The sequence below is a fragment of the Opisthorchis viverrini genome (genome assembly GCF_000715545.1).
Source record: "Opisthorchis viverrini unplaced genomic scaffold opera_v5_4, whole genome shotgun sequence".
In the NCBI taxonomy this organism is placed as follows: Eukaryota; Metazoa; Platyhelminthes; class Trematoda; order Opisthorchiida; family Opisthorchiidae; genus Opisthorchis; species Opisthorchis viverrini.
This window is the reverse complement of record NW_008751660.1, coordinates 4,124,566-4,141,119: the sequence shown is the minus strand read 5'-3', so window position 1 is coordinate 4,141,119 and position 16,554 is coordinate 4,124,566. Positions and strand designations below refer to the sequence as shown.

The following is a 16,554-nucleotide window of genomic DNA, read 5'->3' as shown; positions in this document are numbered from 1 at the left end:
TTAAATTCGATGACACCTGGTACTTTTATTATCGTCACTGAAAAAAATTAGCGACTGAGTGATAATACCGATAGGTTTCTTTTCATGTATGGAAATCCTTTGCCGTTTGGGAAGAATTATGCGCGCCTGGACTATTCAATGTATTAGACAGCCTACAAACAAACAAACCGGAATTCGGAGAAGTGATAAGTGATGAGTTCGTTCATTGCCCATTGGAATATTTGTTGGTCGGATGCTTTCGATTAAATGGCTGTTGATCTGTTCGCCGAGCTTGGTAAGCAGTTTGAAAACGTTTCGTCACCAATCGGGGAAGCATCACCATCGAAGCCCCCACTGATGGTCTGCCCAAGTGGTGACAGCCAGTTGCCAGAGGCAGGCAAGCAGATCAACATCAGCCTGCCCAATCACTGGTCGTTTCCGAACATTTGAGCTCTTGATACCGTGAGGGATACTCTGTCTAGCGTGGATGAGTGGAAGTGGTTAGACGTAGTGATCCTCTTTTCGAACAACTTAAACCTAGTGAGCAACAGAAACGATGCACCTATATCAAAGTTCACTGCAGTTGAAAATTTTACCAGGACTACCTTCTGTCGGAGTTCACTGGCATGAGAAAGAGGTTGCGCAGAGTTGCCGGACACTTAATACTGCATGTTACAGCAATGAGACATTTTCCGGACGAGATTCTTAGATGTTCGGATCGCAGCGATAGGTACCTTATTTCCCAGTTCACAGGACTGTACTTAATACTACATGTTACAGCAATGAGACGTTTTCCGGACGAGATTCTTAGGTGTTCGGATCGCAGCGGCAGGTACCTTATTTCCCAGTTCACAGGACTGCATTCAGCGCTGAACAGATACTCGTGTCCCATACTTCTACTGAGTAATTAACAGGTCTGTTTTCATTACGGAGAAGACGCGGGATCAGGCGAACATAAAAATTCAGAAATTGGTAAAAGATTTGTACACAGGGCATTCCGACTACCGTGGTCATCCATGAGCATCTAACTCCAACGTTCACATTTTCCATTTCTACTCTAGTCTGAGCGATATGGACGCGTTTGGACTCAGGCTGTATATAACAAAGCCCTTCAGACGTACGAGGTTCAATTTGACGAAAACTGGTGGCCTGGAGGCTGGAAATTGGGCACTCCTATTGAAGGACATGGTCAGTTTCAAGGGCTAACCAGAGCGCAGTTGCTTCGTGTGCTGGCAACCACATCATCTATCTCTATAGTTACAAGCAGCGGTCTAAGTAAGGGTCTCGCTGGAATGAAAATATCTGGCCTATCTATTCAACTCGCTCAGTCAGTGAACCGACGTCCAGCGCCGGGCGGCGTTGATCCCAATACTCTCCCGCAAGCGCCCGTAGAGGTTTGCGACTGTCCAATGCCTTCTTCGCCAGATGAACGTCAATTGTCTCCAAGTTGCGAGGTAATTCATGAATAAACACCCTGGCGCTCGTGATAGTTAGCTCTTCATTTGGTCTCTACCTCCTGAAGAGTACTATTGGTTAGTTTGATTTACCGGTCTAATGGTTTCAGGGAAAATTTGTTCCGAAATCTGGCCGAAAACCCCGTAGTATTTTGTCCCCCAAGTTCAAAATATTTTTACTTAACACTGTTCTTCATTCAATTTGCAGGGCTGCAAAGATACAAGTTTGCATACGGTGATTAGGATGAACCCGTACGGGCCAGATTTCGTTTGCAGTACTATGCTTGGATCTAAATTTGACGCGTAAGTTGCGATGGTGCGAAAACTAGTAACTGTATGACTTACAGGGGTCACGATTTGAGTGTGCTTTTTGCATGTATTTAGTAATCCAATCCATCAATCTTTTCCAGTATCAACCTAAGTATCTTCGAAAATAACTCAGAAGAATCACTTGGGAAGATACCTAAGAAATCAAATCAATGCAATCTAAATTTAACCGTTGTTACCTAGCATAATAATATCGGCTGTTTCCTGAAGAATCGTCGTAAAAGGCGGCGTAAACAGGCCATACATTTCGCCTCATAATACTTACATGATCTTACTGCAAGTCTAAAATGATACCGTTCAACGTTTAGGTGAACAAAGGTCAGGTTTTTTCAACGGAATACACAGAGAAATGAATAAACAAAGACTACGAGTGCGTGAAGAGATAATGCGTCAAAAAGTGGAACAACTAGGGTCTTGAATAACCTGAGGGAGTGACAGCATCTGGAAGGTGGACATGGGGAATAACACCACCTACAGTTCAGTGCTGGCAAACGTAAAACCGCTTAGTTTATAAAACCCCGTTATGAACTACTTCCCCATGAATGTAACCACATTTACAACCTTGTACTTTACTGTCAGCGACCTATGCATTAGAAAATAATTACAGTTGGTTAGTTTTCACCACAATGGCTTATAACAATGGCCTGGACTTTCCGACTGTCTCTCAACCGCTGCTGAAAAGAAACACTCCTGGAATTACGAGGTACCGGTGTCGCTCTGCTAAGCCAAGCAGTATAAAGTGAACCTGGGAAATAGCACTGCCTCGTCTTAGGGTTAACAATGGTACATGCTCATACCACTCTCGTTTGAACGGTCGTTTTTTCTGTCCTGGCGCAATCATTCTGGTGAGCCCACACTAAAGTGGGAAGCACTGGACTCGATTTTCGCTGTTTTTAGAGCTCATCAGCCTGTGCAGGGGTTTACACTTTGCACATATGACATTCTAGGAGATTGTCACCACTACTCCACTGGACGCGTCTGAATTTTCACGTCTGAACTGTTGAACACATTCGCGCTTGTGTGATTTAAAAGGTGAACCCGACGCCCCGAAGGACGACCCAGTAACTTGTCTTGTTTGTGTCGATCATCAGCAGGTGAAGGTGATGACTATTCGCTTGCATTAATGCAACTGTCCGCTTTACCTGTAAGCTGCAAAATATATGCGAACTACACACGGACGCAAACGTTTTACAAATAGCTTGATTTTTTGATAAGATAAATACGCTAACCATCTTAGTACCAACAAGACTATTTCCCGTCCGTAAAAATTATTGTAGGTAAATTTCTCTGTGAAATCTGAAATTACTTCGTTTACTACCTGAGGGAAAAGCGTGTCCTCAATACATATATTTTTGTGCGCAATAAATAGGGACTAAAAGGTGGTGATCATTTCACGGCCCCAAAAACAATGGCGCCAAGCATGACGACGATGAGTTTGATCCAGCCTTATCACAAGCCTGAGGTTCATCTGGTCATACACATAAGTGAGCGCTGCAGTGAACTCTTTGGGAATACTCGACTTATCCTACTCTGAGGGAATCCTGAGGACTTCTGGCTAGGTAATAATACTTCAAGGGCAAAAGGTATTTCACTCGGTATGCTAATGTGAATTCTTCGAGCGGCATAAGCGTAGAATCAATTGTTGACAATCTTTTTCAACCGGATGTCGTCCTGATAAGTTACCACTTGTTTTTTGGGACAATATACTTTTTAAATTTGGACTTCAAACTATGATGTGTATTTTGTATACAGGTGTCCGTCAGGTCAATTCAAGTATAACGTTTACACAGGCGAAAGATTCGATTCATGTCAGCTTGGTGAGTTTTCACTTTTCTCCCCACGTTCTCTATGATTCTATTGTTTACTCTTGAAAACAACGTTGAACTACCTCATTTATATGCGGAGGAAATATCTTAGCCTAAACTTTTCACAGCTGAAATTGTACTAATCAATATACCTTACCATTCATCTGAATTTGGTACATACTGTCTTCTGGTTGTCCGCATGGATCTCTTTTATATTTAGTAGGTTATGCAAACAGAAAGAAACCGGTGCCACGTTCGTTTACACTTAGCCGAGACGGTTCAAAACTTCCAACAAAGTCGGTGCAGTTGACTGATAAAAAACTCCAGTGGAAGTGACTGGCAAATCAAAAAGTTGTTGCGTTACTGAAACATGAATGTGCTTGAAGCATGAAACAAAGCTCCGGTTAAAGCCACACTTTGTCTTCTGGGTGAATGCAGTTTTCTCCAGATAGTTAGTGTGTTTGGGGTTAGCTGTATTGTTTATGTTGCATATGGTGCTTTCGCTTTCCTGTTGTTCTTGTTCAGGCACTGTCAGTTCACTTCAGTTCAGTTTATTGGTTTCCTTCGGATATGACTCGCATATTCAGTGGAACCTGTCGCTGGTTTTCACCCAACTCAGCTGATGATGAGTTCGCCCCGACTGACACTCAACAAGTCGACATATTAGGACCATTATCAGGTTTAAATACACATGAATGTACTGTATTCTGGGGCCATTCTATAAAAGACTTGGTTGTTATAGTTGAAGGTAGCTTGGTGTGTACGAAATGAATAAAGCCCGACGTGCTTTGTGATCCGAGTGTTGCTTCACTCGAGAGAAGTCCTTCTTGTAGAATGAAAGTCAGTCAGTCGTTCGCCCTGCCTAACTCTCTTATAATACAAAATGAAAAAGTTATCTACAGGTTACGGGAGTGCGCTCGATGAAATGGATAGAAGAATTGACTAAAGCAAATATTTTAGAATGGATGGTGTCATTTGTTCCAATGAGTAGTGGAGTATTTACGAAGAACCCTCTGAATGCAAACATTTTCGTCTACCCAAAAAGTATAGTCTGCACATCAAAAATTTGTGATTGAAATGTTACAAGAGTGTAATAAAGTATGGAAACATAGCACTCGCAGAAACCCGTTTAGAAGGAACCCACACTGAGTGCATACAGAACGGTCACACATGTACACATCTTGGCAAGCAAATCTACCGATTGAAATTTTGATTTCTTCACATAATCCACACGACACCGAAAGCGTCGTCAGTTCCTACTAGTTCAATTGTATAGATATGCACAACTGACGTTCACTGCTGATCGGCATTCACTGTTTCTTTTCCGTTCCCAGGTCTGACGATCGATACCAAACAAAGAGTGATTGTTGTGAAAGAAGGCGATCCTGTTCGTCTGGTCTGCGAGTCCACGTCTTATCGTGGCGGAATCGGGGTGCATGAATGGATACCGCCGGTTTCATCTACTCGGACAGCAAATGATTCACGTAGGCGTATCATCCATACCCCTTCTCTAGCAACAAGAGCAATGGCATCCGATGCGGAATTACATCGTTCCAAAGCAACATTCGAAATAGAAAGTGCAAACAAGCAGGACGAAGGAGAGTATATGTGTAGAGCCACCGTGATCGGTACAATGGCGGAACTGCCAACCTATCTCATTGTTCGTGAACCAGGTGTGTGCAGCTTACCCATAAGTTTTCTTCTTTGTCACAGGTTATGATAGAAAGCGTGCATCGATCCAAAAGTTTAAAAATACGTTGGAGATTATCATAGATTTAGATTAGTTAGTGGATTATAACACAGGTTCTGTTATAGCATAAAATGTACACCATGAAGTAAATGAAATTTTTTGTCTACCTTGCATGATGGAAAGTAAATTATCTCGTTTTTAACTGATTCAACATTTCTTAAATGCAGCTTCCAAAAATCGAAGTTTAGATGAGTGACTTGCCAGCTAAAAACCTACTTGAGTTTTCGGCCTGTTGTTCATTTGGTGAATGCTCTCTTTTTTATTGGTTGTGCCCTATCTAATACGCAATATGGTGAAATAAGCGGGCCAATCAAAAATGTATACGGACCACTTCGGTTACCACCATAGAGTATCCCTCCATAGGAGACTTAAATGGGCAGAATTTATTCTCTCCTGGTAGTAGGTCGACTAATAAATAGTATCCAGTAGAGGTGGCTACCTGAAGCTCTTCAAGAGATAGAGAGTACTTTTGAGTGGAATAGAACACGAGCCAGCGACGATTCAGTCCTCTTAGTCCACTGGGAGCTTCGTCTCAGGCTATTCCTGTTAGATAATGAAAATCGACAGAATTCCCGTGACGATGATAAATTGGGAAATTGGAGACGGTTCTTCGCAATTACTATTCTTGTATTCAGTAGTTGAGCTGATAAACATTCGAATATACCTTGTCGTTGATCGGCCAATACAGTACTCATCTGCGCTTTATTCCTAGGAATCACTCACACAAAAACAATGCTCGGATAAAACTACTAGTAGTGTGTCACTAATGCGAAACACAGGTTCCCCCGTTAAAGGATGTAACTGAAGATGAACTCGAATAACCTACTCCCCTCTCATCGGAGAGGTGATTTATTAACTGAGGTTCACCGGGAATAGCTAAAATTTTCAACACAACAGTCCCTTGATCGTGAACCGATTACCATCAGACGTAAAGATGATAACTTGTAAGGGACACTTTGACCCGAAAGATTACAGCCTCCTTTTTGGTATTCGACACCGAATACTTCGCAAGTCATTTCAGTAGCAACTGGGTTCGCACTAGCACATCAAGAATGGAGAAGTCAGACTTCTGCGCATATCTCAAAAATAATTGAAACTCATATTTTAAATTAGGAGAAAATGACAGAAAACAGGCGTTGTTTCAACTACTGCACCATCAAATAAAAACAAATAAATCTACTCGTTTCCTCAATCGCATGTTCTTTGAAAGTGCACTGTGAATCTCCGGCGCTTACAATTTAGACAGACGCATTTGAGCCGCATTAAAACCTCTCAAATGTATAAAAAGTCGTGTAGTCCTGCTAAGTTTTGTTCAAAATGGAGTCTGTTGTTGCAGCTTTCCCAGGAAGATGATAAAATTCTTAGTGTTATTGAAAACAATTATTCAAAACTTACTGCTACATGGATATGATCAAAAGACATCAGGCTGCATTATGCCTTCAAAGTTAGTAGTTCATCGAAATTTCAAGACATACTTCGACAATAATTTAACAATTTACATTCATATCTGCAAAAAGAACAAAAATGAGTCAGTTTGCTTAATCAAGCTTTGAGCGGATTTCTCTCCGGTCAAGACAAATTTATTTTTCAAATCCAAATGAACGACTTCCCGGAACTGGTTGGCCAAAAATCGTATCGAGGAAAATACAGAAGCGTAGATGTGGAATATTCCACTGCACCGTGATCAATTGACTGCTTTCATTTATCCAATTCGGACCAGTCGCACTGGTCTTACACGGTCTTTACTAGAGGGCAGATTCTAAAACCACAAGCCAGTGATCCTGTGCCAGGATGGTGCCAAATTTTTCCGAGTTGTAAGAAAGAATCAGTCGGTTTCAAAATAAAACATTCTAACCACTCTCAGCTTCTGTGAGGGGACAGAATTCAGTCTACTTCAATTGCCCTATTGCTTCATGCATTGTACAAAGCGGAGTTCCACACTTTCAGCGTGCCACTAAGGGTGCCTTACGATGACAGTATCGGATATGTGTTGAAATCCCGTTAGCTAGTATGAAGATGAACAAGTTAACCTGGATTATAGTCATTCAGCGTTGTCACCATGTGCTTCCTGTCCCAGAGTAGGACAAAGACGATTGCGTGCTTTGGAATTTCTAGTAATACGACTCAGCGGTAAAGACACTCAGCAGTAGCACAGCAGAAGTACTGCTCAGCCGGACTGGTGTAAATTTGAGGGACGGACACCGGATATAGTTTGACCGAACAGATCGATTACCAGTCTGCAAGAACAGCTGTTAACTTAGAAGAAATGAAAGTAGCACAAAACCTCACATTGGACCCTCAATATTAAATCACTTCAGTCTTGGTTTTTGTCCACCGAATCCTATGTGGCGCACGAAAGTAGACTTACTTTTGTCCCCACTCTACACTACTTTGATGGTGTTCGCTCTTCTTCCGGGATACACTTGCAAATAAAGAGTGAAATACAGATAATAATGAGCTCATTTTTCATTCACTGTTCGTGGTATTCTTCAGACCAGCAAACCTGGATTGAAGACGATCTGTCGAGGAATACTTCAAGCGCTTCAAGACCACCACACTAGTGCGTCATGATTACAAACTTTCAAAGATATTCGTGAGCTGAGGTATTCGCTAATCACTGTAGAAGAATTCGTCAATGATATAGCACGGGAGGTGCTACGTACATCTACCTAAAACGGAATTTGAACCGATCAAGCACCTAATATGGAGCCTATATCTTCACTTAATTATCACCTTGAAAAGTGAACGTCATGTCGGCGAGACTTTTTCTTTATGAGAAGAAAATGTAATAAATTGACTCCTCATCGGATTGTTGAACCATTGTTTCTCGTTTCTTGAGTGTTTGAATTAGTTGTCTGTTATAGAGCAGACTGACTAGTGAACTGACATGTTAACTGAATCAGTGAACAATGATGAGAACAAGATATGAACATTCAGTCTAAACTTCACCGAACGAGCGTTCAATACGCACAAGTCAGGAACGAGATACAGGTTGTATGTATGATACGGTAATAGCCTAATGGAGAGAAGTCCCACAAGAATTCTTGCCCTCACCTCTAAATTGGGGTAGTAGGTGTTAGCTCCCCTCCAAATCAGCCACGAATTTTCCTATCACTGGTCACAACAAGAGAGCTAATGCAACTGTTATAACTCCCAAGATAAGTGCTAGTTGTCCGATCCTGAATGACAGAGGGAATCATGGGTGCATACTAAAGTAGACTGAATGAAGGTTAGCTAACTGTCCTCCAAAATGACCGAAGCAGTACAAGTATCCATGTAAAATGACAGTAAATGGAACAATTGAAAAGCACACCCAATATTTTCAGAGCTGGAAACCAGCAGATCGACTGCGTAGGCAAAGTGAAGGAGACTCGCCCTTCAGCAATATAAACCATGGAACGGACAGTCCTGCATCTTCAACGTTTGCAAAAACCACTCCATTTTATGACTCATTTCAGTCTGTCATATGTGCGTTTCGTTTTGCTATTTCTCCCATCCTACTTTTACTAGTATTCAGAATCCTTCTGCGAAAACAGCCAGTGTGTTCCATTTTTGCATCCAGTCTCTTCTGCATTCTATGCCCATGCACCAGTGCTTAGTACCAATAACAATGAAGCGTTTAATGAGATCAAGTGAATATGTTTTGTAATAAATATTACGTGTCTCGTCTTCAAAACCTTCAATTTTTACCCTCTTGCACTTTCTATGACAGGTGAGCCGATGCCACCGGCCATTGCGGACGCGGAAGATCCGCTGGATAGTAAATTTTGGATTTCAGTTCCTCCGGGGGCGAAGGTCCCAAGTGCCGTCAGTTATACGCTAGAAAGTGACCCCACGGATGACAGTGTTACACGTGCCATAATAAAAATGAGAGATGTAAGTTGAGCTTTCTTCCAGGTTTCAGCAGTTACTCGGAATGTTCCTCATGTACTCTGATGAATGGAAGTGACTCCCGTGGTATCGTGTACTATAGTTTCAGCAAAAGCTAATGTTGTAATGTATTACCAATGATTTTGTTTTGTGTGCCTTATGGTGACCTTAATGTAATCACTCTGAGGGGGGGCCGCTTTTTGAGCACTGTAATGAAAAGAGATCTTGAACTAACAACAGCATTATTTCATTTCTGTGTCTCCGCAAGCAACAACGAGCAGCTTCATTTATCATCGGTAAGCTATTTGTGTCAAAACACTCATGGAAGTTGTGCGATTTTCTGTGAAGGCCGTTGTTTCAAGACTAGTAATTGGTTAATTACCCGAAACGCACGATCTAGGTGTCCTATCTGACAAGTAACGTGTAGTCTAATTCAACGACGGAGAGTCAGTAATAAGTGCGACAGACCGAATTCTACGAACTTCACCTGCGATTTTCAGTACTTCCAGCAAACAATATATTGAATTAGACAGTATAGATGCGTAGATCGTGGTTCTATAAGAAAGTAACAGCAAATAATGAGCAGAATCAAAGGAAAGCTTATGGCTAGATTGAACCTTGCTCAGTTAGCAACACAGGACGGTACAGGAAAGGCAGGGTGCTATCGGACAAATTAATCGGGAAATATCTTGTGCAGTTCAAAGTGGGACAAAATGTTCAACAGCAAATCCAGAAATGAATGTGAGTAAATCGAGTCGGGAAAAGAGTTAATGCAGAGTTAGCTTTGTATAAAATAGAATAGTTTAGCCTTGAAACTTGAGCAGTCATCGGAAGGGTGATGAATTAGTCTGAGGAATGGGGAAACATAAATAATTACGTCAAGTTATTAACAGAAGTTGTTGAGTACCCTCTTCGAGCTCAACCTGGGTGGCTAGCCGTGTGTGACTACCATTCATTTTGTCCTAGTGTGTAATATTGTGGGAGGCCACGGGTACCGCAATGGAGTAAACCTTAGGCTTCGAATAATCCACTGGATTCGATGCCCATGAGAGGTACCAGACTAAAGAAGGCCTGTCAGATTTCCGTTTATGACAGAATACAGTCTATATGATAAGGCCAATGAGCATTAAACATGACGAATGTAAGCCAAATTTAGTTAATCCAATCGCAGAGATTGATTTGGAGTGGATATTTGCACCTCAGTGTCAGATCCGTATATATATATATATATATATATATATATATATATATATATATATGCACTGAGGGTCTATGAAAGTACAAGACTGACGTATCAAGCACCGATAACAGAATAATCAGTCTTGCTAGTACAGCCTGTGCAGCTGTGATTCGATCAGGGTAAACACGAGCTAAATTTTCCGTCATGATATTTCCCAGTTAATTACAGAGTACTCAGAGCACAATGTTCGTGCAAACAAATTGAACAAAACCATCCAGGATTCAAAATGAAAAACGCATCGCAACAGTCGAATACCCAAGTAGCTGAAGACGAGGTTTCTATTGCAAATAAAACACTCAATTTCGCCACATTTCTCCTGCTGTCCTGATGCGCCACTGCGACTACGTATCTTCTAAAATGACATATCATCTGGTAGCTTTAACTGGTTGATTTCTAACTTTACTTCGTTCACTGCCTATTGGTTTCAACGATTCTGTAAACACGTGTACTGATGAAGAATAGAATCTCTCTAATGATGTTAGGATTACCTTTCACAACTTCCCTCCATTCATTGTTGTTTCAGCCAGCTGATCTGGAAAATCATCAGCTTGTTTGGCTTAGTCCGAATGGCAGTCAGATTGTAACAAAACTAGAGAGAATGGATCTCTTCACAGGTGATGCTCAATTTCTACTGCATGTTCCACATGCGCAACTCGAAGCTCAACCCGAAGATGTTCAAGGATACCTTGTCGGGAAGAATCCAGCCAGCAACCCATTTTGGACACCAATTGGAAGACCGAATGTGATCGAATCCGCTAAAGACCGAGGTTAGAGTTAGCTTCTCATTACATGAAGGCTTTATGTGTCAGACTAGAAACAGGTTACAGTGATGGACACGGCAGTTTTATAAGTAGCTTAAAGCTCTCGCTATCTTAGCACTCTTATATAGTCCGGCAGAGCTTTTATTCAGCTTAATCCATTAATGTTAAACAATACAGTACTTACTGTGGCAAAAAACCTCCACATATTATTCTCTCATGAAGAAAGTCACTAACCTCCACTACTAAACTTGCCTATGGCGATGGAGACACAGGCTGTGTTAGTGCTGAATTCCTTGTTGTAATAAATTACGGAAAGGTGGTGGCATTATCATGCCAGAAGGATAAAAAACCGCATGTTCATCTGGTTGCACTGGGTACAGACGTTAGGTGTATGGAAATTGCTGATTCCAAGAATCTAGGAGAACCATATACTCTTTAAATCCTCCGTGTAAGTGGAAGTATTCTTAGTGGATCCGTAAGTCTGGGGGACCCCTCGGGCTCACAGTGATTTCGTTGCAAGGAAATTGTTGGAAACTGTGTATTTCCTCTCCATCGTGAGTTGTGTAAGGATATATTTTACGTCAAATGTAATTAGAGCGTTACATGTTCTTTTGTGATCGGAACACCACCGACTTAGGAGTGCGGTGGCATGTCGTCGCGATCAGACTGGAGATTATCAAAGTGAGACAGTCTACGTACCGTTGCTCACTCGACGGTTCTGGAGAACGGCCAGCCAACAACCACAATCTTCCATACTATGTTGACCGACAGATATACGCATGATGGTCTTCTGGCTCCCATGTCAGAGATGGGATGAAATGTGGCAATTCGTTCCTTAAAATATGGGCTACTCCGATATCCCTGGGCCAACCACTGCTGCGTTCCGTCAGAATTTTGAGTCAGAGGCTCTGGTTGAGGGCTCTGTTTGTCCTCCTGTCTAGGGCTTGGCAGTGCCTCAACCACGCACAGTCATGAGCTTTCCTTCATGCCACATTGGCCGTCACACAACGAAATTCGACGGGTATTTTTTTCGCTCCACACAAGAGGTCGTGAAAGAAAGTGACTACTGATAACTTTTTTGTTCATTGTTATCTCTTAACTCTCTCTGTCCCACTTAATAATCATTCTTCTGTAGATTCCAGCTGTACGCATGTCAGTCAAGCATGTACGGAAGTCGCTAATCGTCTGCCGCTACACACATCCACCGATACGCCACCGCTATTCAGGCCTCGTTCTCCTGTCTTTATTGCAACCCTCAGTGTGCGAGCTGTTAGGCAGCTCAGTCAACCAACTCCTAGTCAGGAAGATCAGAGTCCTGAAGATTATCCCAGAATACTTGAAGTCTACTGAGACCTCAAAACTCTACCAAACGCCGATCCGACAGCCTTGGATAAAGGCCAGGTAGTGCCCTTCAAAATATAGCTCTAAACAGCCTTGGATTCAGGTCAAACAGTGCAATTAAGAATATAGCATAATACAGCCTTCGATCAAGGTCAAATAGTGCCCTTAAAAATACGGCGCAAGTTCGTTGTACTTGCATGCACTCGCGTCTTAGCAATAAAGATGTTGTGTTCCTTGTCGGTCAGTCTTTTTTTCGGGCACTAGGCACTGATGCAGAGACAGAACGTACTCTAAGCACGTTGTTGACTGGCGTTTTCTGACCCTCAGAAACCTCCAGAAACGTGTATACAAGGCCCGCGTACAATAGTCGAGTTTACAGCACTCTCTCAACTTGGACGCTATCGACTGCAAACTTGGAGTGGCATTGCAGAGGGCTTTACTAGTGTTCATAAAGCTATAATCGGTCTACCCTGTAGCGGTAGACTTTCCACTTCCATGGATTCTCTCGTAGTTCAAAATACAGAAAGTTTTTGCTTTGTTGTCACTATTTGTGCACCAAATGTGGCTCTTATTTATTTAGTTAGTTAAACCTACCACACTCTTGTTAGCCACAAATCGTTCAGATACAGCCAGAAATAGCATGAGATTTCAACGCCTTTGTTCATCAGAGGAACACTTTTGTTCTATGCTTAGTCTGTATGAAAAACCCAATGGGAATTGTGAATGTCTTTTACAACTTCGCCCAGAAACAATAGTTTAGATGCACTAAGCACATTTGCCATATCAAGCTTTCCCTTGCTACTGAGCAACCTTGGGATCGAATGGAACGGGACCATCAGCTACCAACCATGTTGGGATACAGGTTGAACCAGGTCAAGCCCTTGTACCATGTAGATTATTATAAACTTTCCTCGTCGAACCCAGGAAATGAGTCCCTCATTTGATAGCAGAACAATCTTGCGAGCCACAAACTGATGAATCATGTCAAAATTTACTTAGCAGTGCACTACAGGCGACCTCCTAGGAGGATATTGAACATGACTGTGATAAGGTAACTACGATCACAGATGACATCTGTGGTTCCGAGCGCGTACACGAAAACCACTGGATCTCAGAACAGTTTCTATCACTCCATGGTCCGAGACAATATTCCTTCGGGTTTTAATCAGACAACCAATCAGACGACAGTACGAACGAAGCACGCGTGTGGACGGAGAAATGTGGTGGAACCGGAAAGTACAATAGCTGAAGAGGCCCGTGTGGTTAAGGTGTTGTTCCACCTGATCCGCAAACAGAACCCAAAGTCGTATAGACGTACCAGACTGAACATAAGATTGCTGAAAACTCCTTGACAGCCAACGACCAGTTCCAACCTTCTCGGGGCTCATCAGGCGTAGTCCCTGAGTCCCAGCCATTTGCATATCAATTTTCTTTTCTCGGGAGACCCAACTGAAGAACCAAGAATAACATCACAAACGGGAAATTCAGTTGGGTATCCTATGCAAAACAACCTGGTATGTCAATGAGTGTAGTTGGTTAAGAACTTAAAGTTGTTTTCCATATGAGTCAATCGATGATAATAGTGTTAGTATAACCTACAACAAGGACCGGCGTCCAAATCATGGAGAGAGATTTTCAACAACTGTTTAGTTGACCTTCTTCCTCTATACGACCCACTCGTTTGGAGCAATGGTCTGTGAATTTAGATATCTCCGCATCAGTTACTGAAGTATTAGCATGCTTTTCTGCCTTAAACCCAGATGAGCTTTCCCCAGCATTGTCCAACGATGGAAAGGGTCTTTGTGTTCTGTCCTGACCAGATTGTTCGTGCCCATTTGAGAACAGAAACATGTTGAAAAGCATTGCAGCCAGTCGGAGATCGAGCCCGTGCTCAAAAATGATGCTCATAGCAGCTGTTTCAAACGTGAGCCCATAATTCTCAGGTCTGCTGACCTCCCTTATATTACGATACCTAACTGTGGTGTGTAAGACGCAAGTCCAAAAGTACTGATCAGGATTTCGGCCTTCAATGAGCTGCACTGATAATAACTTAACACTGGAGCAGGTACTTCAGCAGCGTCACGCATACAGCCGACCAACAAACACAGCTCTCCTGGACTTTTAAAAGCGCTTTTGGTTTGAAAGCTTGACTGGATCTTCTAAACACGTTCGATCTACATTCCGTCCTAAAAATGAATGCACTCTATGACGGAAAACCGAGTAGCAATGTACAGCTGTTTTGTATCTTTTAGGAGTTATTAGCAATGCATATCAAACGAATCTCCGACTGAATTCTGACTTCTGCATAATCTTGGTCATGTGTGGGCTACCCTTGATATTTCTGGAAAAAATTTCTAGTACCATCAATTCTCACATCTTTCATCTCCTTAGAGTGTACAGTAAACTGTCCAAAACCATCTTCAAAACTGGTGAAATACGTCAGGGTTGTCCTCTCTCCTTTTCGTTCAACTTTGTTGTCGATTTCACCATAGAATGCACACCCAAATATGTCATGAATCTAGACATCAGATTCACGTCTGGATAGAGATTCGTTGTTTTGAATTAGGCGGACCGCAGCATTTTAATTTTCCAAGATTTTTTTGAACTCTAAACAGAGTATTGGAGGTAGTCCCATGCTTTAAAAGGCGTTTTGCAGCTTCACCATGCAAAATTATTTTTCGCGATTTTCCATGCTCTTGTGTTTCTCTGGAACTTCGCAGTGAGTTTGTTGACCGCCTTACTAGTCGTGGTATCTGCACAAGCAATGATTGTGCTCTGGTCTTACAACATTGAATAAAACGACACGAAGCAACGAAGTTCCTTGCGCCCACAGTGTCTTTGCACTCTGAATCCATTCTCGATACCCGTAAGAAATAGGCATCATTGTTCAAATTTATTGAGACCATAAGACGACCCTTATATCGGATGACCCAAAGGTATACACAAGGGTCTGTTTACCTGTAACCTTCAGCTAGTCTTGAAAAATTCGCTCAGTATGCTTCCTACTCTAGTCCAAGTGTGTGCATCTACATAGACGCTGGGTTTGTGTCATGAGCTAAGAAACACGTCCAGTAAAAATCAACAACAGTGTATTTTGCATTTTCATTGGTAAAACAACATTCGCACAGTACTTCAAGATGCAGACAATAAGTCAGTCTAAAACTATCTATTCCGAGCTTTAAAGCCAGTTGGTCGAAACTGAATTCCGCGTTTTCAAATACTGGATACCTGTGTTGGATATATTTTTACCCGGCACGCCCCTACTGACATAAGGATCACCTTAAACCATCTAAACCAGCTCTTTGGTAACAAAAAAAGTCGTGTGAACCCCGAAAAACCCTAATTCACCTGAACATCTATGGTCAGAGAACCGAGTAATATCACTCTTTCTCTAATCTTTCGGAGGTACTTTGGATAAGGTCGTTATATGAATTGTTGTGTTGTAGCTCTGACACTGGTACCGTAGTTGAAAGTCGTGGGTGGCTGTTACTATCTACCGTCAGCCCGGGCGGATCATCTAAGAGTTGACGGGACCGAGAAGAATGAAATCTGCTCACTACATTTCCTGTCTTCCTGCCTGCATAAAAAACTTCCAGCGAACATCAGTTTACTGAGAATGAAGACTCGTTACACTCTCCAAGTTTGCCTCGAGTAGAGATCTGTCGTTACCCGAACAGAGCAAACCTGTTAACTAACCTCTTCCATAACGACCAATATAAACTTTTCTGTGAAATCAGATTGCCTCCACATGTGTTAGGCTGTAACGTTCTCACATCTGGTTAGTAAAGGCCAAACGTTTGATGAGAGAGAGTAGACAACCAAATGGATGACTAGTAAGGTGTTCATTAACAACTCTTTCCCAAATCCGTCAACTAAGTAGTCCATTTACATTTTGACCACTCTGAAGACGAGTCAGCTTCTAAGGTCAGTGAAAACTCGCCACCTGCCTACTATCGAGTTCGTCCTGCTCGGAGCTTATCAGATAAATATTTTTCTGAAATTCCAGCCGACATTTCTTTCTACTGGT

At 42.1% G+C, this 16,554-nt stretch overlaps 1 protein-coding gene across 1 annotated transcript in view; it reads left to right on the top strand.

Moving 5' to 3' along the window:
• T265_00466 (hypothetical protein) overlaps nucleotides 1–16,554 on the top strand; it is a gene marked incomplete at both ends in the record, with an annotated part of 178,917 nt that overhangs the window by 46,822 nt on the left and 115,541 nt on the right. The window contains 6 exons of the mRNA XM_009164239.1: nucleotides 1,041–1,433; nucleotides 1,642–1,736; nucleotides 3,513–3,577; nucleotides 4,900–5,238; nucleotides 9,028–9,191; nucleotides 10,949–11,192. Coding sequence (XP_009162503.1) covers nucleotides 1,041–1,433; nucleotides 1,642–1,736; nucleotides 3,513–3,577; nucleotides 4,900–5,238; nucleotides 9,028–9,191; nucleotides 10,949–11,192 — 1,300 coding nt within the window. The remainder of the gene's footprint in view (nucleotides 1–1,040; nucleotides 1,434–1,641; nucleotides 1,737–3,512; nucleotides 3,578–4,899; nucleotides 5,239–9,027; nucleotides 9,192–10,948; nucleotides 11,193–16,554) is intronic.